At 35.6% G+C, this 27,528-nt stretch overlaps 1 protein-coding gene across 3 annotated transcripts in view; it reads left to right on the top strand.

The window, feature by feature from the left end:
* Positions 1 to 27,528, top strand: part of LRBA (LPS responsive beige-like anchor protein) — a 363,835-nt gene that overhangs the window by 258,442 nt on the left and 77,865 nt on the right. For all 3 annotated transcript variants that reach the window (XM_084204142.1, XM_084204143.1, XM_084204141.1), the window contains 3 exons: positions 5,181 to 5,321; positions 6,487 to 6,606; positions 16,318 to 16,470. In XM_084204142.1, coding sequence (XP_084060268.1) covers positions 5,181 to 5,321; positions 6,487 to 6,606; positions 16,318 to 16,470 — 414 coding nt within the window. The remainder of the gene's footprint in view (positions 1 to 5,180; positions 5,322 to 6,486; positions 6,607 to 16,317; positions 16,471 to 27,528) is intronic.

Below are 27,528 nucleotides of genomic sequence, written 5' to 3'. Positions count from 1 at the left end.
TCAAGTAGCTGCTCATGTTCTTAAGTGACTAAATTATGAGTAATAATTAATAATAAAAAAATAGCATATCAGTTCAGAATTACTGTGTATCGCTGAAATGTTTACTGGGGAAGAATAAAAAGGTTCTGTCAAGTTCTATCCCTTTGGCTTCAGGTAAATTTTGATTTATCTAAATTGTATATTCCCCTCCTGGTCTAGTCTTTGATGTAGGTTTGGGGGAACATCTGCTGTGAAACCAGTTGGTTTTTGTGAATGAATTGGTAAGGACTGTTTTTCTCCTTGATAAATGCTTTCCATTTTTAAAATCTTACTGCTCAAGGACACTTTGGTTGATCAATGAGGGCAGCTCAAACAGTTCAGCAGATAATTGTGTTTGTTGTTTTCTTTGGGATATGGTTCTTTAATTAATTTGAGTCAGATATGCGCTAAAGGTAAGATGCCCTCTAAGAAGATGGGACCTAATTTTAAGAAAACCATGCCAGTTGTCTGAGAGGAAGAATGGTGAGGCCTAGCAGTGAGTGAAACTTGGTTGAGAGGGGGGAACAGCATTTTTGGCTATTCTCAAACCCAGAAATGACAGATGAGAGAGTAATGATCTACACTATATGAGTTTATTCCCAGATATTTCCCAGCTGACCTAAGTGAATAAAGTTTGGGTTTAGTTAAGCCCTTGCATCTTGTCTTTGTATCTCTGTTGGGGAAAAAGAAGTTTTACTCAGTGATCAGGCTGTGCTATTGACAGTAATGCAAGTATTGGCTAGTTCAGTCAATTTTGTGTTGGTGACACACAAAGTAACTAAGCAAGGGTTGAGTGCAGCAGAGTTTCCAGCAGTTGGCATATTTATGGAGAAAACCAACAATGAAACACTGAACACATTTCAGTTTCCTGAATGTTAGAGTACATTGAGAAATGGGCAAGCAGAGAAATCCTAAGGGTGGAAGAAATGCCTTAAAGTGGAAGACCTGAAGAGCTCCACTTGTTATGTTTATTAAAAAGCCTAGTTATAGTGTGTAAGTATCTTTAAATTCAGAATATACTGGGCAAGTAGAGACTTTATGATATGTCAGAGAGAAGCTTAGTAAGATCTCTTTGATAGCACATTAGTAAATTCATAACCAAACTGGAATATATGTATTTTTAGAATGAGGGTAAGAGTTATCAGAAGAAAAAGGTTCCAAGAAAAGTGGCAAATTGTCCACATACTCAGGAGTCAGATGCCTTTCTGGAAAGCAGCTTGACCAAATACAGCTTGTCTTGTAATCAAGTATGAATAGTTGGACTCAAAAATCATATAATGCAAAGGCATTTAACCTCTTGTCACACAAGCTCAGGCTAGATGAGATGACATAAGGGTCCCACTGGTCCTTTAGGCCCAGTATGAAAAATATCAGTAATGAAAAACAGATAGTCATCTTGAAAATAAGATGTATGGGAAACAAACATCATACTTGGCAAGGATGCTACTAAACATGATTCAGTAACACAAAAAATTGTATTCACAGGAATATGAATACCTGGTTTTATGTGGGTAAGAAAACAGAAAAAGAAATCACAAAGAAAACCACTTTTTCTTCCCCCCTCCTTTTTAAAAAATGTTTTTAGTTCCTTTCCTTTTTTTCATAATGAAGTTGTGAAATATTTGGAGTAACACTATTTAAAACATGAAAGCACATTAGATAGGAGTAAAAAGCACCTCTTATCTTCTTAAATGTAGGACTATAAATAGTCATATTGTAATTCTTTCTTTGGAAGACTTCAATCTGTTTATTTAAATTCATTAGCAATTTTCCAAAATTTATATATTCTTGAACATGAGTGGCAGAGTCCAGGAGAAATTCTGCCTTCTGTAGAGGAGCAGTGAACATTCTGCTTTCTTCTGTTGGGTGCAATGGGGCCTATTCTGGAAGCAGAGGCAAGATGGGTCAGTGTTCCAATGTCTGGCACAGAGCAAGACTAAGAACTAACAAATAAAATTGTACACCACAGTGTCTGGACATATTTGACAGAGTAGATGATAAGAGTCAGTGTATTTTCTCCGTTATTTTTCAGCAAACCATTTTTCTTTGTTATGTTTCAAAGGAAGGAAGCAAGCTTGGTCCAAAGACTGAGATTTACTATATTCAGTTCTTGGTAAAAATGTGAAGTTATTTATTTTGAGATATTCCTATATTTGAGAATACTTGAAAAAATAATATCAAATGAGGTTTTTTGTTTTGTTTTGTTTAGAATGGCTTTAACTTTTGTAACTGTAGTACATGTTGTTACAACAACCACTTTGGGCCAAAAAACAGGTGATCATGCCTTGGGAAAACTGAAACCAAAAGCTACCTTACCCCAATTCTTGCCCCCGTTTGGGTCATGTTTTTAAATGAAAGCCATTCACATAATTCATTTTTCAATATGATTTGAAAACTTTGCAGCCATCAGTGATTTCGTTCTTCATTTTTTCTCCTATATCTCCTCCTTTGTTTTTGCTCATTGGAATTTTTCTCTCTCTACTCTTCATTTTCCCCTCTCCATCTAAATGAACAATTTTTTATTGGTGAACTAATATCTGATTTTCCTCTGGGAAAAGTGGTGCTGCAAATAAAATATGATCTGGAATTTCAGGACATGAAAGCTTTTCAGCTCATTCTTCCTTAGAAGCTATAGTGAAGCTGAGTTGAGCAGTGTAAATTTGTGGTCTCACAGCTACATCTAGCACAGCTTAGTTTAGAGTTTCTCTTTTCCCCTTGGCATTTACCCACAGGGGAGGGAATACAGGGTGTAATCATGATTCCCTGTTAATTTTTGATATGAAATAACGGAGAAATTTCAATTAATTTTTTTTTCTTCTTTATTTTGTAGTTAACTGTGCCCAGTGCAGTGTAACACAGTAGAATCACCTCATCCTTAGAAGCAGTTGTCAGAAAAATATGGGCCTGCCTGGTAGAATGTATTAGCCCAATACATTGTCTCCATTTTATTATGAAGCTGCTGGGGAAGCTGTGATATACAGCACTGTCATTACAGATCTATTGTTAGAAGGGCTCTACAGTCTTCTGTGCACTGCCATTAATTTATAGCAGTAAACAATATGTAGCCCTCCAACTGCAGCAAAGCAGAATCTTTTAATGAGGTGGATGTTATTACCACAATAAATCAGTGCATTCGTGTAATGTATAATTCAATGTGTGTATTCCCACTGTAACTTCTCTGAGTAAGCTGATAGTGTATCATTGTCAGTGCACAGCTCCACAGTTCTTTTTTTTTTTTCCCCTAAGCTTTTTTCATTTGGGGACTTTTTTTTATTTGCTTGCAAATAAATGTGACATGTCTTGATAGTTGTCCTGTTGCAGGCTTCAGAAACCAACTGTAACAATAACAGCTAAAATCAATACTGTGGATTCTGGCTATATAGATCTCTGCATGATACTTTTTTTTATTTTTTGAAAAGAGAATGGAATCAATTCTAATTTGGTTTAGCTTTATATTCAAGGAATGTAATTCTATAACTATTGATTTGGGCTATACTCATTTGGAGAGTAATAATAGAGGCAGATAAAGAGAATACATAAAATGTTACAGAACCATACAGCACAACACTGTTCCTATTTTTAATTTGTATAATTTGTCTACAAATGACCTTCTTTTTTCTTTTTCTCCCTCAAGCATATCTGAGGGCTTAGGGAAAATCAGTACAGATAGAGATTCCAAAATGGTTCTTGTAACAAAGAGACTTCTTGGAGTCAGTTTCATACTTCCCTGGAATAAATTTGCTAAATCAGATAAAAATCCTTTTATAGAGGAACAACTTCTTTTAAAGGGTTATATTTCAAATTAGTGAGCTGCAAAAATAGTAATTAACCTAAGATGTTTTTCTTTATCCTACTGCAATGTAAAAGCTGCTCTAAGTAAAAAATGTAAGATTAGATTTTAGGTCATTCAAAGATCTAATCTGTCCTAGAAGAAAAAATACTTTGAAGCTTGTATGCCAAATTTCACATGAGCTGCAAAGAATAATTATTATTTGAATAAGCATAATCTCAATAGCAGAGAGTGTTTTTGACTTTAACTCTGCTTGAATTAAAGATGAGGTTAGTGATACTTTTGTTCAAGGACTTTTAGTTTTTCCTCACCTTGTAGTGTATTCTTAAGTATATTTATCTTGAATAAGAGAGAGAAGGAAATATTGTTTCATGTTTATTCTTTGCTTATATTTGAATGCACCCATTGTCCATACAGATGAACATAATTTACATTAATAACATACAAACAGTGTGCTAAATCTGTATACAAAATTGTATTGCATACATATTTTGCATATATATCCAAAGATATTTTAGAAATCTTACAGCATTTTACATGTGGAATTGCTAAATTCACTTTTGGGTTTCGCAGTGATTTGTGCAACCTATACTCATGTTTTTTCAAATCATTTATACAAAAGTCTGCTGAGGAAATGCACAGCTATAGATAGCAAAATATTATGTTTCCTACTTTTAAATAAATCCCTGGATGTTTATATTCTAGGTAAGCACTGAACAAAGAATAATAGTATTGGTTAGAGTAATAATTTTTAGTAATACATATGTTGTTTCTTTTATATCAATGTTTTATATAGAAATTCGGATCTTTCATTTGTCTATTTCAAAAGTTAAAATTATATGAATTAAGTAAAAGTTGGCTTGAGGTGGAAAATAGAAAGCATAGGAACAAGAATAGTAATATCAAAATTCCAAGTCCACTGTTAATATTCTGCCACCCCATCAATCACTACTTTTTTCTCCAAAAAAATGTCAGAAGAAATGTTTCTCAGTGTTGCTTACTATTTGCTTTATAGTGTATCTAACATGCACACATATCCACAGGCACCCAAGTTAAACAACACTTTGTCCCAGACGTTCCACTGTGAATTGGATGGAGTCAGTGACTTGAATCAGCAGTAAATGGAGCCTGTAGTAATGCAGAGGAGATTTTTCCAAGCAGCCATGTGTGTGTGCATGGAATCCTGGTTCCAAGTACACGGATCTCCCCAGGTGCTTACAGGAACCAACATCTGCTTTTGCAAAGCACTAAACCTAGTCTTCTCCATGCAAGCCAATAATTCTGGTTACCAAAAAGAGCAAGGGAAGTATGATGTGATAATATTCACACTGATCTTATTTGCTTAATGAGTTTATTTTTACCCATCTCACAGCCTATTGGAGCTTTGAACCCAAAGAGAGCAGCGTTCTTTGCCGAGAGATACGAATCGTGGGAAGACGATCAGGTCCCGAAATTTCACTACGGCACTCATTATTCAACAGCAAGTTTTGCACTCACGTGGTTGTTAAGGATTGTAAGTATAGCTTAAAAAAATTATTTTCCTTTAAATGATAATTAAAGCAACAAAACTCTAAACTAAAACTGAAGAGTATATGAAAGTATTGAAATTTTCCAGTAATTGCAGTCAGTAGCATAGGGGAAATGTACTCCAAAGTTCAAGTGGAAAGTTTCAGTTTTTCTGGTACAGCCTTTTCAAATCAGTAAAGCTTTTTCCCCTTAAAAATTGCTGTTTAGTGTACATATTTCTTTAAACATGGTTAACCTCCCTTCCTTGCATATTTTCTGACTGGGCCAAGTACCAAGCATTTGTGGTTCTTAATTAATATATTTAATTTTCCTCTCCTAATGCCTGAGATTTCTGATGATCATGAAGTTCTGTGATGTAAATAATTAATTTTTTAAAATCTGCTACAATTTACATGGAAGTAACTTTGAGCTACTACATATTGATAATGTATTGGTTAAACAATGCATTTTTCGGTAAAATTGAAAGGTGATTTATCTCCTAGGAAGTAATTTCTTTGGGAAAGCATTAGCAGCACATCATTAATTAAAGCTTGTTAGAATGTACAAGCATACATAAATCCTTGAAGTAATTTACAGTGCTTAGCTAATTTCAAGCAATTATCCACTAATATGTGCTTAAGTGTTCTTTAAATAAGAGGGGGCTTTTAAATCTTCCAAACATTTTTCTAAATCATGAATTATATATGAAACAATAACAGTCCTGAAGCTCTCAGTATTGGATGCTACCTTTTAAATTAAGAAATCACCTTGAACAAAGTAAAGCACGTTATTTTTGTTACATGCTAGTTTAATAAATATCTAAAGCACCTTAGCTTGTCGATGTTGTTGAGAGCAATTTGTGTCACAACTGACATGAACTGTAGTTTTCACTTCAGCCTTTGAGTATTTTCTTTTGTTTTTATTTGCTTTTCTTTATCTGCGTATATGTATGCGTGGAGTAAGGTTAAAAAGCATTTTATTGAACAAACAAGGATCAGTTTGTATTTATAATTCTTAAATAATAGAATTAACCCTTTGCTATTAATCACATATCTCCAGAAAAATAGCATCATTCACAACCAGAACCCAAAAGAATAATAAATTCCTTGTTTTACCCTAAAATTTCTGAAGACATGCATTTTTTTTTAATTAATCTTTTAATATGTATTTAGGAGCCCTTCACAACACTTTTCCTAAATCTGCAAGGTGGGAAGTTTGATCATGCAGATAGGACTTTTTCGTCTATTTCAAGAGCGTGGCGCAACAGTCAGCGTGACACTTCTGACATCAAGGTAAAACATTTCCTGAAAGATGTTAATGTATTTTATACTGCCTCTGCCTTTATTGCAGCTGGGAGCATAGGATGGAAGGAAGAAGACTGGGAGCCATGTCACCATTTGGAAAAAGATGCAAGGGAGATGACACGTGGTTTTACTTTTGTGAGACTATTTCAGTGGATTCTTCTGTAAAACTATAGCAAATATTTTTAGCCCTGAGACTGAAATATTTTGAACTGGGGAGGAAAACAAAGAAGACAAAGATGCTGGCAGTGGGAAAGATCAGATCCAAGAAAGTAGATTAATATCAGAGTTGGATTTTTTTAATGGAAGGAAGGATAGAAAAGTGTAATTTGGAGAAAATCGGGGTCTAGCTCAAGGATGTCATGCAACCAGCAAGAGACCTAAATGACACAAAATCATTCACTCATATTTATGGTGAGCAGACAGTTCAGGAAAGGGTTGGTTTGCAAATTACTGGAATGCAAAAATTGTCAACTGACAGTGTTGAAAAAAGGATGTCTTTCTTGCATCTGTGAGAATCGAAGGCAATTAGTGACTAGTGGAATTTTTTCCACTCAGAAAAAGATATAATGTCTATATGAAATTGGGAAAGAAGAATTTAGAAATTACAAACACACTAGATTTTTTTCAAACTTAATTGGTCATTATGGGCTTAATTTCCTTGTAACCTGTAAGATTGGCAGATGGAATTTCAGAGTGCATTTTCTGGGTTTTTTTGAGAAATGGAGAAGGAGAAAGATATCAGTAGTGGACAAATCAAGTATTTAATATTGAAAAAAAAGGAGCCAAGAAATTATGAGGTGAGTTTAGCTACAATTCACAGAAAAATACTTAGGCAAATAATCAGACTGTGTCTAAGTGCCAGGAAGATAGCTTGGAGACAAGCAAATGAAACACATGTTTATCCAGAGGAGATTATGTCAAAGCAATCACAGTTTCTGATGAGAAAAGGTAACAGACCTTATGAGCAGAGAAGAAGCAGATGATGATCTTAGTTTTTTACATTGTCTTATGAGTGAGCTGGGATTACTCTGTCTAAAAGAATCCACTGTATTTGGAGAATAGCTACCAGCAGTTCATTATTAAAATTGAAAGATGGACTTGAGCAGAATTCTTCTCGATAATAACAGGTTAGGCCTCAATTTCCATTGCTCTTAGATTGCGAGGTACTGGGAGTGTAGTGAAATGGGTAGTGCTTCTTGCAGAAGGGAAAAATTATTTTAGAAAAGTGTCACATGAAGTTTATTAGGGAGAAGTAATAATTGTAATTTTCATGCAGATTCTCATACAGTTATAGCACAAGGAACAATCTACTGTGGGGAAAAAGAAAAAAAAAATAGATTTAGGGTTCTAGTACATCTCCAGTGTATGTGAATTAGCAGTACTGTGTTATAACAATAGTGAGTAACATTTCATGGAAGATACATTAACAGGAAATAATGTAACTTTCAAAATGTATAACAAAAATCTTCACTTATGCCCAGCTCTAATTTGGTCTGAGCTGGAATACACTCACAGTTGTAGGCTAGTTGGAGAGAATCCACAGTGGAACAATGATAACAATGCAAGGTCTTGAAAAGAAAATGCAGGGAAAGACTGAGTAGCTATGCTTATTTTTCTTTTGAAGCAGAGCAAATTGAGGAGGAGCTTGTGACCATCTATTACATGGAAACTGCTGCTGGATAGGATAGGAATTAATGGTCTTAAATATCAGGGAGATTTTGGTTAGAATCAAAGTAGCCTTCCTAATGGAAAAATAAAAGCAATGAATTTCCCTGGCAATCAGTGCAGGGAGGGGTTTTCAGAAATGCTTAGGTAACTTGTGGAAATCATATATGTGCAAGCTGGTACTGCCTTTAGAGGCATCCCTACTGTAAAGGATGATCTCTTGGAGTTGCTTACAGCTTCCTGAGACTGTGAATTGCTGTGAATTACATGATGCTGCTGTGAAGCATCCAAGTCAGTACTAAGAGTACTACAGGAGTCTGTTAGTGAGATTGGATGAGCAACAAGGAAGGGGAATGAGAATGAGATTTCCATAGGATCTGTTTAAAGAATTAGAAAGGAAAATGTTTGAATGTTTCCATCTTCACTGGAAATACCTGTATTCCCCATATTTCATTACAGCTGTGAAAACCAAGTTTCCTGATACTTGGTGCTCTACCTTGCAAGTGTTTGTGAAATACGTGGCTAAATGCAGAATGCATGTTTTACATGCAGAATTGCAAGATTTTAGCCTCCTATTGCTTGAATATGTTTCGTTGATTCATGTGTGGAAGAGCCTGAACAAAATGGAACACTTTGATTGTGCTCCTTGTAGCCTCAGCAAGTAGGGGGCACAAAGGAAAAAGAAGGGCTTGTTACTCTTCTGGCTGAAAGAATTGTGACTCTTCAAACCATTGAGCTGATTACAAGAAATTCTTTCTTCTTGCTTCTTGCTTGTAGAAAGTGAATGCAGTTACTGATGCTGCTGTCCTAAGTTTATTGTTAATCTTAGCTGGAAGCACTCTGTGTTACAGAGAGGACCAATAGGAGCTGGCTTTGGAAAGAGCTCTTGCTGGCTGGTATCGCTCCAGCAGAGAAAGCTGAAGCATATGTGTGGTCACAACCAATCTGGGTCAATATCCCAGGATAACCTCGGATTCATGATCAAAGCACGAAACCAGTGTTCCTCTGTAGAATAACCTTTGCTTGAACTTCACAAATTTTGATTTCAAGAGGTGAATATGTGGCATAAAATTCAATTTCCTTGTTCTCCCTATCCATTTATTTGAGCAATGCAAATTAAAAATCTTTTGGAAGTTTACTAGTGTCTCATTACCACTCTGGCATTATTTACCAATTAGCTCAGGACTGGTGACTTTAAATGATTAACTCTGTGTTCTGCTCTAAAGAATACTGAATGTGTTTCAAATCTGTGAGAGTACCACTTGGTACATTTAAAGTACTATATAGGCATGACCATAACTCAGTTACTTCTTAATTTCCATTATTGGTGCAAACAATCCTGGTTAGTTTTGCTAATACCACAGAAAAAGCAAATCTGGATAGCCTGGCAATATTTGCCTGCACTTGTTCAGAGGCACTTGTTCCTTCTGGTTTGGCACCTAACCTGTTGCAATAAGTCTATTTCTCATTATATATACAATGGCATAATTATAACCCATGTTGCACTTTGCACTTTGTATGTCTTTTCCCTTTTTCCACTGTAGTTTGTTGATTGTTTTCAGAGTTTTTTGTTGTTGTTGTTGTTGTTGTTGTTAGTACCATATATACAGATTTTAAGATCATCTGAAATCCTCTTGCTGTCCTCCAAACAGCAGTGTAGCCTTCTCAGTGTCATCTGGAATTTTACTTCTGCACTTTCTGTGCCAGGCCATTAATGAGATTATTGACTGGAATTAAGAGCAGGGCAGACTCCATTACCATGTCCTCCCAGTCTGACAGTGAACTATTGATAACTGCTCTTGGAATATGGATTTCTAGCTTGGCTACTCCCACGTTATTGTAACCCCATCTCATCTCCATTCTCTAGTTTGCTTGTAGGAATGTCTGGGGCAGTCTCAGAGGTCTTTCTCAAAAGTAAAGCAACACCTTGCCACTTTTTCTTTCACCATCCACTACCGCAGCTTCCTTTTGAGAAGAACATTAGATTGGTTTAATTCAATTGATTTTTTTTTCAAAATTTTTCACCAAGCTACAGTCACTAGTATAAAGCTGTGTACTGTTCTTCATGTCTTTTCCTCTGCTGCTTTGTGTTTATTTCTTTCTCATGTGCTTTGAGTTGCTTTTGGTGAATTTGATTTGTTTTGTTCAGAAAGAGATGCTAAGAGACCATAATATTAAAGGAAACATTAGTAAACTCCTGTTACACTGTTGTAGATTGTTCCACCATAAAATGGACACTAATTTGTGAAATCCTGTGATATGACACACAGCTGTGGCAGCTATTGTAAGGCTGGGGGAATAGTAATGAGTATCTGAATTTGTATCTCATACAGGTGTGTTTGTCAAATTGTGATCCTCATAGCGTAAAACAGCTGAATTTTAGGTACAGAAATGCTGTTTCAGCAAGTTTATTGTCAAACTTATTAGCATAACATAATTTTGGACAGTTTTTCTTTAAATCAAACTTCATGTTTAAAGCCTCAAAAGTTACTGAATAAAGTTGCTGTGAAACTGGCAACATGACCTTTCTGTTGGAGAAATTTCATGTCATAGTAGTCACAAAAAGAGCAATGACCAGCAAAATTCAGAATCAAGTACCTAGAAATTCAGATTTTTAATCATAAGCTCCATGTCTGGTGTAGTAAAATGTTTAACATATTTAGGATGCAGATATTTGGTTTTCATAAAAGATTTGGTTTTGTGCTAAGATCCATAAAGAGAAAGTATATTCCAAATTCAGTCAGAACTGTGCATTGTAATCTGTGGGAATTACAGTAGTTAAAAATACAGCCATCTAGATGTGTGCATCAGCAAGTTCCATCTAATATCTGTGATCTGCTTCTTTTATAGCCAGCCATGTCTGTATTGAAAATTAAGCAAATAGTTTCAATATCTGCTCCAAACTCCTTGTTTAAATAACAAATTTAGAGAAGTTATGGACAAGTTTTCTGGAGTCCTAAGGAGACGAAATGTAGTTATACATGCAACTTTTCCTCTTTCTCTGTCAAATTAACCTGAAGTACCTAGTATATAAATATGTTCAATACATACCATTGAATACTTTTACTTAGATTCTAAGTAAAGTGTAAAATAATTATATATATATATTTAAAAAAATATGTATGTACATATGTAAATAGAGAGAGTAACAGGATTTAAAGTGCTTTAAAGATGCAGGTTGTTATCCAATGAGATATTGACTCCATAAAATCTATTTATTGATCAGTAATGAATCAGGTCTTAATTGTAGTTATCATATGTTTCTTTAATCTACTAAATAAATATCTGGACTTTTTGTAATTCTCTTTGCTTAATTGTGAATTACTGAGAAGTTCAGTATTTTTCTCAAACTAGAAAATGTTTGAGGTATAATCACTTAGAACTTTAACAGAGTGGTTAAACATTGACAAAATTTATCTCTTCATTAATTACCTTTGTAACTTATTTCTTCATTAATTACCTTCAGAATTTTAATGGAAACCTGCCAAAAATTTTTTTTTTTTTGCAAGTTGGCAGAATTTCAGGCAGTGTTTTGAGACAATTTTTTAGTTGACAATTTCTTAGTGAGAAATAAGACACACATAGCAGATGGAGGGAAACTCATGGGCAGTGGGAAATTATACAACAGTCTTGAAGATGATTTCATTGAAGTGTGATGAAAAAATGAAATTTGAGTTAATTTAATAGATTACTATATATTTCTTGAATGCCGTTTAAGTTCCTAACAGAAGAAATAAAGTGTTGCAATATGAATAAAAGTCTAGACTTCCAATATGCATTTTTATTATTCTGCTAGACAGGTTATATATAGGCTTAATATTGCTTAACATGATTGCAAAATAATTTAGTTTGAAAATTTGGTATCTTATAAATGTTTAATAGGATTAGGGATCTGTCATTGTTTCTAGACATCTTTGGAGATCATAGAACTGCTTCAAAATGCATCAGTCATTTTCTAAACAAAAGAAAAAATAACATTTAATTGCCTTAATGAAACAAAGTATCTAGTTTTTTTTTTTTTGTGTGGTGGCCTATGTGAAAATTAATTACCACTGTTAAACTGACATCCTGTTGATATTGTATTTTTGTAAAAAAATATTTTTAGTGAATTTTCCTTATGAATCATTGTTTTCATGTGCTATAGGGCAATTTCTGTTAGAGAAAAATTGTACTTTAGTATTAGGCAGAATTTTATAAATATTTTAATAAGAATCCTGATATGGCAGTGTTTTTTTAAAGTACTAAGTGTTAGATTTATGTTGATATTGTCTTTGAGCTCCTTCTTCAGTTGTAGTGAAAAGCATGGCAGAACAACTGAAGTATTGCTTACCATAAGGATGTCTTGTCTCTTCCTTGTAGAAATGATGAGTTCCAACAGGGAAATTTCAGAAAGGAATTTCCAAACACAAGTCTTAAAACAAGAGCTTCAACAAATCATAGAGATGTTTTGGCTTTTTCTGTGAAATTTAAACAAAAGAAATGTGAGGCAGTTTTACCATTTCTGTACATGTGCTGAGTGTGGAAAATTTCCGAAGGGACTCACTCAGCAGAGTTAGAAAAAGTATGGAGGGAACCAAAATTTTTAGTTGGAAGGGAAGACCTCCAGAGGGAACAAATCTAAACTGACTAGAATCCTTCAGCTTGCAAAAAGGAATGAGGAAGAATGTGATGATCATGTAGGTCTATAGTACCTGGAAGGGTGCATAGAAGACCGAATAAGGAACTAACATTTACTGGGTTCCACAAAATTGCCATTGAGACCATCCACTGGAACTGCCAGGAAGCAGTTTTAGAACAGCCAAAGGAAAACTTGTGCAGACAAAACTACAGACCCCACACTTGATGATTTTACAAATCAGAAGCATGGATTAGTTCAGAACTGTTTAGCTGTAAGAAGCTGACAGAATATTCATGCAGAGGCTGTATTTGCCCTGTGTTAGTCCAGTCCTTGTCGCTGTTCCAGGTGAGATATGAAAGGATTCTTCATTCTGGCCCCTCATGTCTGGTCCTGCATCTTCATGTGATGTTTGTGTGAAAACATTTGCTAACTCATTCCTCCTGCCATGCAAAACAAGCAAAAAGTGCATTCATTATTTTTTAACATTCTCATGTGTCCAGGAAATTCTATTATTTCTGGAGTTGCACACGTGGGTCAGCTTAGTGTGGATCTGCTTAGTGTCAGTGCATGTGATTTGAAGATTTTAAGAGAAAAGAAGACCCCACAAATACAGTTGAGGAGGACTGTTAAGGACGGCAGCTGCCAAATATGTGAAGAATATTTTTTTACTTAATAAAAAATAATATTTTGTGATCAGGTGTTTTTGCTGGTTTTAGGAAAAACTGTTTTCCCTTAACTAATGTTTTAAATTTCACCCTTATAAAGGCATTAAAATGAGCTCTAAATACAGCTCATTTCCAATGGCCACATGCATCTGTTTGCACTCCCTTTTCCATGGGTAAATGTTAGCACATGGCCAAGACAAGAAAATCACATAACAAACTCCTTTTGTAGAAATGTATCATAATGGTGACAGTGAAAAACTTTCTGAAAACTCATTTCTAGAGTAATGAAAAGCTTTATGAAAAGTTTCTAATAGTCAAACTAGTAGAAATTACAGGTAATTTTGAAGTTTCCAGCATATTGTTTCTGTGTAACCTAATGAAAACAATGTGTTCTAGAAAGCCAAATGCTTTCTGATCTTGAAAGAAACTAATGAATAGCTGTACAGATACATATTTAAAGAAGAAATAAAAGCATTGGCAACATATGTAATGAGCTTGTATTTTAAGTGCTCAGAGGCAGGGTATGGTTTCATATTTGTGGTGTGTGCTGCTATCAAATTAATAGTCCTTTGTCTCTGCTTTTCTTTGCTGGTTTCTGTGATGATTAAAACTGTAGCAACCTCAGTGTTACTTTTTAAAATAAACTTTATTTTTTACAGCGTTTATCCTTGCTACATTCTTGTTCTTATGCAGTGAAACAGTTTCAAACCTTATTTTTATCAACTCCTTGTCTAGCATTTGGTACAGAAGCATGTTTTTTACCCTAGTTAATTAAGGGGACTGTAAACAAAAAGATGTACAATTCAAAGCCAGGCAGTGTTTCACACAAGGATGGAGGTGAAAATAGCTTAATTCCTGCTTGATCTTTCCTTAGTCTTTGCCCTGGCTACTTGGCTTGACCTTGCCCGCAATCTGATGACCTCCTCGTTGCACTCAGCCATTTGGAAAGCTGCTCATGCCGTAGCTGGCCCCGAGGGGCTCTCTTGGAGACCACTGGGCCGTTGACCCATGTCAGGACTGCGTTTCAGATCTGATCTGCTGATCTTCTGGCGTGGCTGCATCCTCCACCCATGGTACACAAAGCCACTGAGGCAGTCTGATTTTTTTTTTCTTACTTCTCAAGTGGCCTGCAGCTTGCACTTGCTGTATGGAAGACCAATTTTACACCACTCATTTGCTATGAAATTCACTTCCTGAAGCAATTACGACTATTGATCCTTTCTTTACAAAGGAGGTAAATTCTCTAATTTAGTGGCTCAATTTTTCTAAATCCATCAAATTGCCAGGTTTGCTGGGCGTATTTAAGTTTCAACATCAAGTTCCACAAAAAACAAAAACAAACAACTAAAAAAAACCAACAACCAAAAAAACCTATGCAACCACTCTACCTTAAAATATAGGGCAGAAATATGTGTGTTATGTCTTTATGGGCTTTTTCTATTAAGTGTTATATCCGGACATTGCAGATATTTTAATGAAAGTGTATAAATAAGGTTCTAATCCCATTAACTTGGATAAATTTATGTATTACCTACTGTGTATTTTATAAAATGCATGACAACTTAGGAAGTTGCAGGTCTGTTTGCGAAACAAGGAAATAAACCACTTATCCAGGAGAAAATCCTTACAGGTTTGAGGGTAATTTTCCTTCTTACTATGTTATGTTTAGTTTTGCACTAGAATGTGTCATTTTCTGTATAATAAAATTTTTGTTTCGCCATTACTATTACTTTGTTTTTCTGAGAAGACTTTGAAATCACAATTCCTATACTGTTTTTCCTCAGCCATGGTAGCTGTGCCAGCAGAGATGCCAGAGCAGGCCAGCCAGGGAGGTGTAAATGCTGAGTTCCAGTCCTGTTCAGCACAGGCCTGGAACATCAAAAACATCACTTGTTTACAGCAGTGATGATCCTGACAAGAATTTAGTGCAGACCTTGTAGCCATGTGAAATCCCTGCCTTTTTTTCTCTTGTGTGTGAAATTTTGTGTGGTTCTTCCCTGTAATTTATAGACTGGACACATAATTGAGTAAATTAACTTTATGTGAAAGAAAAATATTGACTCTATTCAGCTTTGTGGGGGCTTTTTGTTTTTATGTTTGTTTTTTATAGAACATGTGGCATAACTCCAGGTATTTTGGAATTTACAAAAAAAATTATTTCTGGGCATTGAACAGTCTTAGGTAATAGCCTAAACATTAGGTTCTTAGACCTTTACATTAGAGAGAATAAGACTATAACTGGGTTTCACACCTTCGTGGTGAATATGGTGCTGGTTTCACCCAACTGTAGATTGCCATTTGTGCATTTGCACTTTAAATGTGTATTGTACTAAAATGTGAAAGAATCAGTTTTCCACAACTTTTTACCGTCATTGATTGTCTGTACCTTTCCACTAAACATTATCTGTGCCATGTGATGTTCATTACTTTGGTTTTTTAAGTTTCTCAGTGCACAATATGCAACCAAAACCAATGTTCTGGTTCACAATGTTCTGGACACAACAGTTTTATAGCCTGTTGTGTCCCAGTTCTTTGTCATGTTAAAAGCATGCTAAGGAGTCATCATATCTACAGGTTTGAATTTTAGAAAGTGCAGAAGGGGACCCTTCTAGGGAAGGAGGACGATGTCTGTGGGAGAATTTTCTATATTCACTTTGCTTAATTCCATCCTAACAATTACTTTTTTTAACATGACGCAGTGCATCCTCTGACAGAATTTATAACATGGCATTGTTTTTCATTTATCTACAGGAATTGATTCCTGAATTTTATTACCTCCCAGAGATATTTGTCAACAGCAACAATTACAATCTAGGAGTGATGGATGATGGAACGGTGGTGTCTGATGTTGAACTTCCACCATGGGCCAAAACCCCAGAAGAATTTGTTCGCATAAACAGGCTGGTAAGACGTCTCTCTTCTATTGTCCAGTCACTTCTGTCTTTCAAGATTCTTCTGAAATAATTTGCCTGCAATATATATTTATAATTTAAATAGATCTATGTCTGAAATGATATAGAGATATAGATTTACAAATGTAGGAAGAAAAAATGAAATATAGTATTCTCAGTCTTAGATTTGCTTAAAAAAGTTTGAATGCGGTCTAAATGTACAGGAGATCTTACTCTTTTTCTATGTCAGCTGTTGTGGTTCTAAAGAGCTAATAAAATCATCACTTTACAGAAGGCTTGAAAACGCTTGTTTGATCATAAAAATATTTGTGACTTAAATGTGATTTTGAGGTTTCTTAATTTAGTGTCCATATAACTCCAAAGAGGCATTTTCAATCTTCTGCCACCTCTTCCATTTCTTCCATTAAATTGATATTTTTCTGAGCCTTTTTTACAAGAAAATAGAACTAAATTCTCCTTTGCCTGCTTCATTCTCAAACCTGTGTTACTGTTCTCTTCCCTGTTTTGGGAAGTGCAGTTGTTAGCACTGCCTATCTTCATTGTGCCCTCTGGGCAGTGAAATGGATTACAGAATAGCTGTTGCACTGTCACTCGAGGTGTTTCAGCACATTCTCAAAAGCTATGTTAGGCTCTTCTCAGAATGAAACAGTTCTGCATTGATGGCATTCTGAAATAAATAACAGAAGCTTTTCCTAGCCAATCTTGAAATACAAGGCTGCAGTTTTCATGTGGTAGCCAGCTAACTGGGAAATAGTGAATTAAGGCATGGAAACTCTCAAAAACCTTTCAGATACCAGGCTTATCAGAATAACATCCTGATACTCCTAAGTTAGGAAATGGGAATCGAAAAAGTTCTGTTGTTGGTGGCATGTCAGGCTTCATAACATTGGAGAACCTTCACATCAGAATAAATCTGTGGTTCAGAAGTTAATTAGAATGTTTTACACTGCACTTTTACTGGTGACATGATAACATGGTTTTCAGAAATGCTGTGTGGCCTAGATTCCTACAGGCAGTGATAGATGCACCATAGTAATCACAAAGAACGTTGGGTGGATTTAGCATTTTCCTTCATCCATATGTATGTGCAAATTTTATTTAAATGAGATATGAAATACAGTAACATTTAGCAGGACTACTTGGGAAACCATATTGAAACTCAGCTTTTGATCTCACAGTTGTGGTGATAGGTAGGGGAGGTAGCCTGACACCTCTGTGAGTTTGGCATGTGCTGGTGCTTCAGAATAACCTGGAAAATAAAAAGCTGTGTTATTGAGCAGACTTGTCAAAGGCACACCTATCAAGGTGCCCTTGATCTCTCAGGACTCTGGTGTTTTAGATTTTTTAAAATTTAGATTTTTTTTTTTAATTTGATTTTTTTTTAATTTAGTTTTTTTTTAAAATATACTTCTATTAGTTACAGATCTGGCTTTCCTATCTGTGAAGTTAGTCTCCCACTTCCCCATTGTCTAAGATGTTAGCTCTTAATTGTTTTTCCTCATTTCAAGCCATGGGCTAGGTTTTCTTATACTCACCTCCCTCTATGCTCTGACCTACCATTCCCTCATTCTTCCTTCATGTCCCAATCTGCTGCTCATGTCTGCCTTTCTTGCAGCTCTCTTTGATATCTCTTGCTTGTGCAATATTCTCCGTGTGAAATTTTACAGTTTTCAAGTATTAATTGCACAGAAAAAAGATTTTTTTAAGGCTTAAGCTAATTACAAAAGGAAGAAATAATTTACCAAGTGTTGGTATTAAAGTGTGCCAGACATCATCCAGATGATGTCAGGTGTCCTACCAAATGGGTAGGACCTACAGCTGTAGGTGCTTGATGCTGTTTCTGTATTTAGGATACGAAGTTTTGGTCAGTCTGGTAGCATTAAATTTAAACCTCTTTGCCAATGAATTACATTAACTGCTTCTGTCTGACATAGTTAAACTTACCCAGTGGTAGTGGACCTGCCTGGTGTGGATGATGCCCTCTGTGATCTGCCACTTTTGTAGTGGAATAACACTGAGAAAATTATATGCAAATATTAAATTGCTTTTCTTTGTTAATACTTGGTGGATTGAATACCATCAGCATCAAATCAGCATAGTTTCTTTTTCAAGTCGAATAGTTTAGGGAGAATGCTTAAAGCTCAGATCCACATTAATATGATCAAGAAAAGCTTGCTACAATGTGGCATGGGCTGATGTATTCAGCTAATATTTCCTTGCTGTCTCCTGATTCAGACAAAATAGGCATTACAGTATTCCAAGTGCTCATTTTGTAAGCTATGACACGCAGATATTTTTTCCCCTTTGCATTTGAGTTTACCTCTTTAAGTCCCCAGATCTTATTCAACGATTGGAGCTCATGAAATGCATACTACTTTGATCTGTGACCTTTCTGTGGTGCTAATCGGGTTCCTGATATCATTATACCTTGCTCATTAATCATATTTCCTGCAGCCCGTCAGGCTGCCAGACAGCGCAAGCCCCTGTTTGCAGCCGCGTGTTGGCAGCTTTCTGCTTTTCCAGATTATTACAGTGTGATACTTCAGCTTCTCATAAGCAGACCCACATCAAGCTGTGTGCTACAATTAAAGTCAGATGGTCCTCAGGTTGAACAGGGATATTCTGTTGCAGCTGTCTGTCTTTCTGGAACAGAGCAGCACGGGGAACAGATGATACGTAGGACAGTGCATAATAACAGCTTGTACAGTACTGGGTCAATAGCAGGGGTTCAGAGCACTAATTGACAGGCTGATAGCTGATTTAAAAGTGATTTCTAACCTACTTTTAATTTTATAAAGTGTGTATTTTAATTGAAATAGGTTGTTGCATTTTGTCTGTGTTTGCTCTGAGAGAAAAAGCAGAATGGTGTATAATTAAAACTGGATTTTGATTGATGTAATGTTATCATGAGCTGAATGGTAGTATCAAGATGTCATTCTAAGCAATACAAAGAACTCCAAAGTGCATCTATTGCTTCTGCATATAGTTGGTATTTTGTATTAGTCTGTGATATACAATGTTTTGTAATAACATAATTCAGTAAGGAGAGCCAGTCCAGATTTTGATGGAAAAGTGGCTGTGTTTTTACCATTGTGAAACACAATTATATACCTCTAAAGCTCAGGCATACTATGTTTAGTGCCATGAAATAACTACTAAGACATCTGAAAATATTTTTCAGTTTATACAGGTGCAGTTAGCAATAACTGTACTATTGTCTAAATTCATCATTTTATAAATACGTCTGTAATAAGAATTATAGTATTAGCTTAATAAGAGTAAAACTCACAAGCTTTTAAACAAGATAAAATTATAATTCCTCCCCCCAACAAAACAGAAAAATCTCAAATGCAACATGCTGTTGCATCCTTACTTTACTGTTTCCAAATTGTAGTGTCTTTAGCATTTAGTATGTGAGCAAAAGAGAGGATGCAAACTTCAACTGATGCCTAAAAAAAATACCTAACAATTTTTGGTTCTCCAAGGCTTCTGAAAGACCTACGGGAAATAGGAATGGGAAGCGAAGTTGGGAGAATATAAAGAGATAGATGCTCAGATGTGGTTTGGATGCAGAAGTCCTAAACAAAACCTTTACAGCAGTTTTCAGACACAGAAACAGGTATAACCTTTAAAACTTAGATTTTTCTGGCATCTTTGCTTGGCTTCACAGTCTTAGTTATGTTAGGTGCTCTCCTTTAGAACAGTTTTCTATTTTAGAAATTTAATTTCACATGTTGGACCTAGGGATAATTACTGCATTCAAGCTGATAGAGATTTTAAATGCCCTTTGTGTCATGCATGAAAATGTAGACATTTACAAAGACCAGGTGAAACCCAGGGAAAAGCCCTACGCTTCCCACTGATAGGAATAGCTAAAAATCCCAATAAGGAAGTTCTGTTCTGCATGGTATAGTAATCTATTTTGTCTTGTCATTGAAAGTTGGATGTCTGAATTGGGAAGAATTAATTTGAAACTATTAATCAACAGATAATAACTAAATTTCACACAGCTTTGATGAGCCTCAGCTTTTTGAGAATTAGATTGCTTCAATGATAATGAAGTCATTGAGGTCTGTCAAGACAGCTTTCCACAATATATCTCAATTTAAGTGTTTTAGTGCTTTATTGCAGAGTTAGTCCTTTCATGATTTGGGGTTTATCCATTTTGTTCAATGCTGGGGAAAATGCAAGACAAATTAGAAAAATGATGAGATTACTGTGCTGGACTGAAAGTTTTGAAATCCAATTTTCAAATAATTGAAAATGTAGTATTTGGAAGCTGGGATGCTTTCTGAAACAAATGAAATGCTTAAATACATAAAGATGCTATACACAAAAGTAAATGTGGCAGAATCATGAAAAGCAAAATGGAAAGGAAGGGTAGGGCAGTCATTTGCCTCAATACAAATTTTAGTGGAGCACAATGAATCAGTGTTAAGAATTGTCTAAGGTAAGAAAAATCTCCAGTGAGAATTAGAGGATCATTATCAGTTGATATGGGGCATTACTTTTTAGCACAAGTAACTCCACCTTATACCATGCTAGTCTAAAAAAGCAGCATCCCCTGCCCACAATCACACAACAATGCTCAGAACTACAAGTTTTGTGAGTTGGGTGAAAAAACAAAACTTGGTTTTGAAAAAATTATGTTACTTTCAGTCTCTTTAAAACTATTGCTATTAGTCAAATATAGATACTGGGTTAAAGCCCAGAACTTGGAATGTACTGGATTTTTTTGTCTGCTATCTTGGAAAAATCTCTGTGATATTTTTCCTGGTTCCACAGCTGTGTATTTGAAAATGTGTTACAGCAAATCATACCATAATGTCATACTATGTGAATTAAGGCCTAGAAGTGGAGATTAGTAATAGATTGCTAGATCATTAGTTGTGTATTCCTGATAACAGCTGACTCATTCGATATGTTAAAAACATTAGAGAGCAGGAAAAAGGGCAAAATGTAAACCAGGCTTAACCAGCAACATCAGAGTTGTAATCTGTGCAGCACGTACTTTGAGATTCTGGTCTTCATAGAATTGGATGTGGTCTTAAAAAGCTGGAATGCAGATGGAGCTCTGTACACTGAGCAATGAAGATGCTTCCAGCAATCCAGGCTGATGTGGGATGTTCACAGAATTTGGGAATCTTGATATCAGTTCTTTCAGACTTTCAGACTCTGAACTGTTACTTCAATTTATATTTCTTATATGTGGTGATTGCTTGTGGCTTTTCTTTGAAGAAAATCTATATACAAAACAAGATCTATTCAATATCCTCTGAATGGAGGATGTCTATTAACTCTACAAGTATTATAATTTTTAGCAAAAATCACTTTCATAAATTATTATAGAAAAGATATAAAAGTATAAAAGTAATCTGTAACTTTGCTTTTCCTGACAAATACTTTTATTTCTATACTATGAATGTGCATTATGCAATTAAAATAGCTGTATGTTTAAACATAACTATTGCCAGTGAATATTAAAGCATCATTCTACATTCATTTTATGGTTTTTCAAGATATAAGTATGAAAAAAAGTTTTGTACAGGAGGTCAGGTTCCTTGTATCAGGCAAAATAAACATTTTCATCCATAGAAGTCTCAGAAATGTAACAGTTTAATTCCAGTCAGGAATAGTATTCTTCAGCAAAGCTAGGTGTGGAAGGTCCAGTCTGCTGCCAGATTGGATTTCATCTCTATAAAAGGTTGATATTGTTTAATGCTTCCCCCCCCCCACCCCCAATCTATGGAAACAAGGCAGTCCTGGGAAGCACAGAGGCTCCACTGTGTGTGCACTTAGCAGGCAGAGGGGTACAGGTGATCTCTTATACAGCTGAAGGGAATGTAGGCTGGTGTGTGAATGAAGCAGCAGGATTCCTCCTTTCCTGGAGAAGCACTTCCATGATTGCAGTGCGCAGCTCTAGTCATTGTCTGGTTTTCCCTTTCAGTTTCTCCATGTGGAATACCAGCACTGGCTTAAAGCTGTCTGCTTTTGCATTTGGTGCATTGGTGAATCTGTGTTCCTGCACCACACAGGGTCATCTCCTGCCAGCTCAGCACACGTGACAATTTCATCATCTGTGTTTATGCAGGATTTTTTGCACTTTTATAATTACTTTCCAAAAGTTAGAACCTTTATTGTCTTTGACACAGAAACATTTGTGTGCAGACTAGAATCAAAAAAACTGGGTAATTGTGAGCAGTCTTTTGATTTAATTGTATCACGTACAGGTCTGATTATTATCATAGAAAGGGGGGGAATAAGACTTTTTTACCCATTCTGAAACACTCCATTGAGATCTGAAGATGAATGTAGAATAACCTTATCAATGCAAGCATAACCACAAGCAGGTGAAATCGGTGCAGGCAAAAACCTAATCTGTGGGTATTCTGGAGGGAAAATTTTAAAAATCATTCAATACAAGACATTTTTGAAAAGTAGAGAGGAAATATTTCTAAGGAAATGTGATATATGGCCTATTAGAAAAGATTCTGAAAATCTGTGAATAAAAAATGTAGACTAATTTTTCTGCGTGTACAATTGACTGCCTGTGTAACTTATTTTTATTGAAGCGCCATCTAAGAAATATGGCCAGAAATTCATGTTTATTTAAATCCAGCTCTGTTGGAATAGAGGCTTTATTAATTTTCATATATGAATTTTTATTGATTTAATTTGTAAAGAAGACTACAATACAGAGAGAGTCAAATAAATTCAAGAATATGAGGGAAATAATTAAAAGTGAACCCAAACTATACTTTTGAACAGAAGGTAAAAATGCTGAAAGCATTCAGTTTGGGTTGCATAATACAGCAAAACAGGCTAATATTGGGAGATGGGATTTACATAATACATATGATGGAATACACTGGAGAGATGCATCTGTAGGACAACGTTAATACATAATAAAATATATGCGATGATGGAAAGAAACTGGTTTTTTGCCTTTTCAATGAAAACAGTAACCTAGGTAGTGGATCATCATTTGCTAGTCAAAAGCCTTGATCTTTTTCTATCCATTCCATCTTTGAAAACAGAAAGCAGAGTTTTTAAAGTCTGTTCTTTCCATAACATTTCCTTCTTTACATTATGTCTGCAATTCCTACCATTTCTTTCAACTGCATGCAAGTTATTTTATAGAAATTACAACCAAATTCTGGACTTCAAGAATGTAAACAGTGTAAAATTATTTTTAAAAAGTCCACACATGCTTGCATTTCAATAATTTCTGAGAGTGGGATAGATGCCAGTCTTCCTGAATGAAGAAAACTTAAAGGACTCATAGACAGTCTGTTTGTCTTTGCTATTGTGAAAAAAATAGTTAAAGAAGCTGGTATCAAAATTTGCCACACTTCATAATTCTAAAACTTTAAGGTCTTGAATAAGGCTAGCCTAATTCTCTCATGGAAAAAAAAAAAAGCCATAACCTATCACATTCTAAAAATAGTTTAATTAATTTCCAATTGTTAGGACACTACACACTTATGTGTAATGTGTCTGTCTTAGTGGAGTCTGAAACTAAACAAGGTGAGCAGGAATAAAACTAAAACGTACAAATATTTTAACTGACAGCAAAATTGAACAAGGAGATTTAACAGTAAGAAAAGCCTAGATACAGGTATAAGAGTCAAAAGGAAACAAAGCCTAAACTAAAAGTATGGACTGTAAAGAGAATGATGGGGTATGTGGATTTTCTAATGAGGGAAGAGAATTTACCATAGAAAAGATAAATATTAAAACATGGAGGAGAATATTGTGCAGTTGGGAAAGATTATAAAATATTGAATAATAACAGAGTTTGAGTAGATACAGTTAAAAAACCCCTAGAAACTAAAGTAGGTATATTTGCCTTTATCCAAAAATAAGATGATTGGAAGCAATCTAGACAATTAAATTTGCTTTCAGCTCTTTTGTTGTGTGATGTTGTAGAACTGGTGTTTGAAAGCGAGTCCATGGAAGACATTAAAGTTATTACTGTGTGAAATGAAGTGGGAAACAATTGTGCTGGAGCTACTGCCCCATTTAACAGGTGTTCACTAAATCTGTCTTCTCTTTGTCTGTTCTGCAAATGTTGTGCCTGGACTGACACTGCTGAAAATGTATCAAGAATTTTGAGTAAAATGTAAAAATTGCTTCACAGGCTTAGTGGTAAGGGAGGAAAAAAAAAATTTGAAAGAGATGGCAGTTTTTTGCTCTATTTACTGAAACTTACAGTCTGTGATTGGAAGTAGCCTTGCAAAGAAGTATCCAAGTTGTTCCTCCTGTAAGGAGGTCAGGACTCGCATACAGTGAATGTGCTGATGAGAGACCCTGTAGGATACACTGTTTGATTTGTTTTTGTGTTTATTTATGGACCATATGGGAAAACATGCTGATAAACTTGAATTTGGTGGGTGGCTCAAAACAAAGTATTTGTAATAGAGTCAGTGTAGAGAAGTTTCCATCCTAAGTGTTGGAAAAGGAAGTAAGATTTTTGGCAATATTTGCATACATGGAGCGGGGGTTTTCAGCTGAAGAAGGGGAGGGGCTGAGGAAACCTGACCATCTGTGCCCTACATGGAAGGATACAAAAAGAAGTCAGTTGAGGCTTTGCTTTTGGTGCTTTTTCCTGGCAAGACTCCACTCCTGGGATGAGGAAGAGTAATGTTACTGAAACCATCTGGGCTACAGAGAAAGCTTATGACAATGATATGGATGTAGGAGGAACTCTGGTATGAAGAAACAGTTTCTTGTTCCTAGAAGAGAGGAGATAAGAAAGAGGATAAGAAGACCTTACAGTATAATGTACAGTACTGAGAAGATGCATAAGGAAATGACATGCTTTATTTTGTAACATGAGGACATAAAATTTGCTCATGAAGTGATAAATTTAACTTTGCTACAGGGCAATATTTTTGAAAAAGTGTGTAATTAGACTCAAAAATATAACAATAATACTCAGAAATCAGAGAGGGACATTTATACAAATAAAAGCATACTTAGTTTTTTATGTGGTACAAAACATGTAATATGAAATACAAGATCTTACATTCAGCAGTTAAGACAAGCTCAGAGAAATATAAGACAGAAATAGTACCCACCTCTTCTTGCTCTAGTAGATAGAAGTATCTTTTTCTTAACCTTATTAAATTAATGGTGTTTTAGTCATTAGGACAGATAGGCTTTATAGAAAGAAAAATCTGAATACGTGTTTCCAAAACTTAGGGGATGTATCTAAGGAGAGTTCCCCACCTCTTCTTCCTACTCCTCACCAAATTTCCCCACCTGTGTCTTTGTTCAGGACAGATGTTTGTGAAGCTGTGCTTTAAACTGAAATAACATGAAAAAGCCTTATTGCTAACAAAAGTTGTTATTTTAGTGACCTGACTTACAAATTTTTCTCCCACTTATGGCACTTGCACAGGAAACGGCATAGTCAGCTGCACTGCAGTGGAGGTACAAACATTCTCGAGTGGAAACCTCAGTTTGCTCTGTTGAAGTTATCTCATTAAGCAGCAGCAAGCAGTGTGGGCTTGTGGAGCTGGCCAGGCTCTAGTTAGCCCTGTTCCTGGTCCCAGTTTGATGATAGCAGCCCTGTGCTGTGCAGGGAGTATCATGCTGCTGCCTGAAGAAAGGCAGTGTCAGGCTCCTGGTGATTATGTGCCTTTGCAAAAGCAGTGGGTGGAAACGGATGGAAAAGGTTGCTGCACCCCAGCCCATCTGCTCAGCATCAACCTCCTGCTAGATCGTCCCTCACATCTGCCAGTTGTTACACTTTAATTGGAAGTTCAGGTGTAGCCCTTTTGGTTCAAGGAGAGGCCAAACTATAGCCCATTAGTCTCTAAGAAATGAGACTCTACTTGGCAAAAAAAAAGTAGGTTTTTAACAATCCAGGTCATGCTCACATGAGTCATAAATGTACTGGGCACTTGGTTGCTTTGGTCAGATGGTTGGTCCATCCCTAAATGATAAAGGACTGTGAATTCTTTTCCCAGTTTCTCTTTGTGAAGGAATTCAAGCAACCCCAGATCTCTTAGGTTGTGATTTTTGTTCTCAGTCTTTATTAGTTAAAAGGCTGCTCATACTAGGTACAAAGTCTCCCTTTAAATAAATACTTGCTGATCTATTGATCTGTATTAGTAACACTTGAGAGATACAGCATCAACTATGGAACCAAATCCAATAAAGGGCCAGTTTTAATTTCTTTGTTTCATTCTCAAATAGCCACGAATTGCTACACTCTGCAATTTAAATCAATACAATTGTTCTGCCTTTGAAGCATGAAGTAAAGGACCATTAGTAAAAACCATCAGAGGTAGAGTTTCTCGTACTTGTGCTCACCTGATCCTTTCCAGGTTAGTTTAAGTACTTAAAGAATGTTTTGACTGTCTATCTAGGATCAGTTTGGCTGAAACATGTTAGGGAGCTCTCACTTGCCAGTGTCTGTAGCAGATCTGAGGAATAGAATTTTGGAAGGGGGAAACTTTAATCAGCAACAGAGAGCAGGTGTATCTTCCATTAATGTAGTTGCTCTGTAGGAGGATAATAGAGGATATATCTATAGAAAGATAGTATTTACGTAAGTCAGAGAAGGCTCTAAAGCCAAGACAGCCTGGCTTACTTCTTTTCGAGAGAAATTTTCTCTAACACTAAAGTTTCAAAATAAGTCTCCAATACAAAAGTTATATGAAATCTCAGCTTTTTTCTTTTTTGCACTCTGAAATATTACTTCCTATTTGGATTTTATTTAGGTAGACTATTATTGTTATTAAAAAGCATCAGCTTGTAAAGCAACATTAAAGATACCAGTAAAAGCAAAAGTATAACTGACATTCAAATAGGTTATAAGCAGACAAAATTCTGCATTGATAAAATGACATAATATATACTCTTGTGAGGTCTTTTGAGTTTGTCCTTATCCAAATGGAAGGAATTTTCTAAACTACAGTTAAATGTTGGACCTGATCCAAGTTAGTTGTTAGTGAGAGTTGAACTGGGCTCATAAAAACATGAAAGGTTCAGCAGCATGCAAGTAGTTTAGAGGAAATTGATTTAAAATATTAGGAAATTC

The sequence above is a fragment of the Fringilla coelebs genome (genome assembly GCF_963513975.1).
Source record: "Fringilla coelebs genome assembly, chromosome: 4".
NCBI lineage: Eukaryota > Metazoa > Chordata > Aves > Passeriformes > Fringillidae > Fringilla > Fringilla coelebs.
This window is presented reverse-complemented; position numbering and strand designations above follow the sequence as displayed.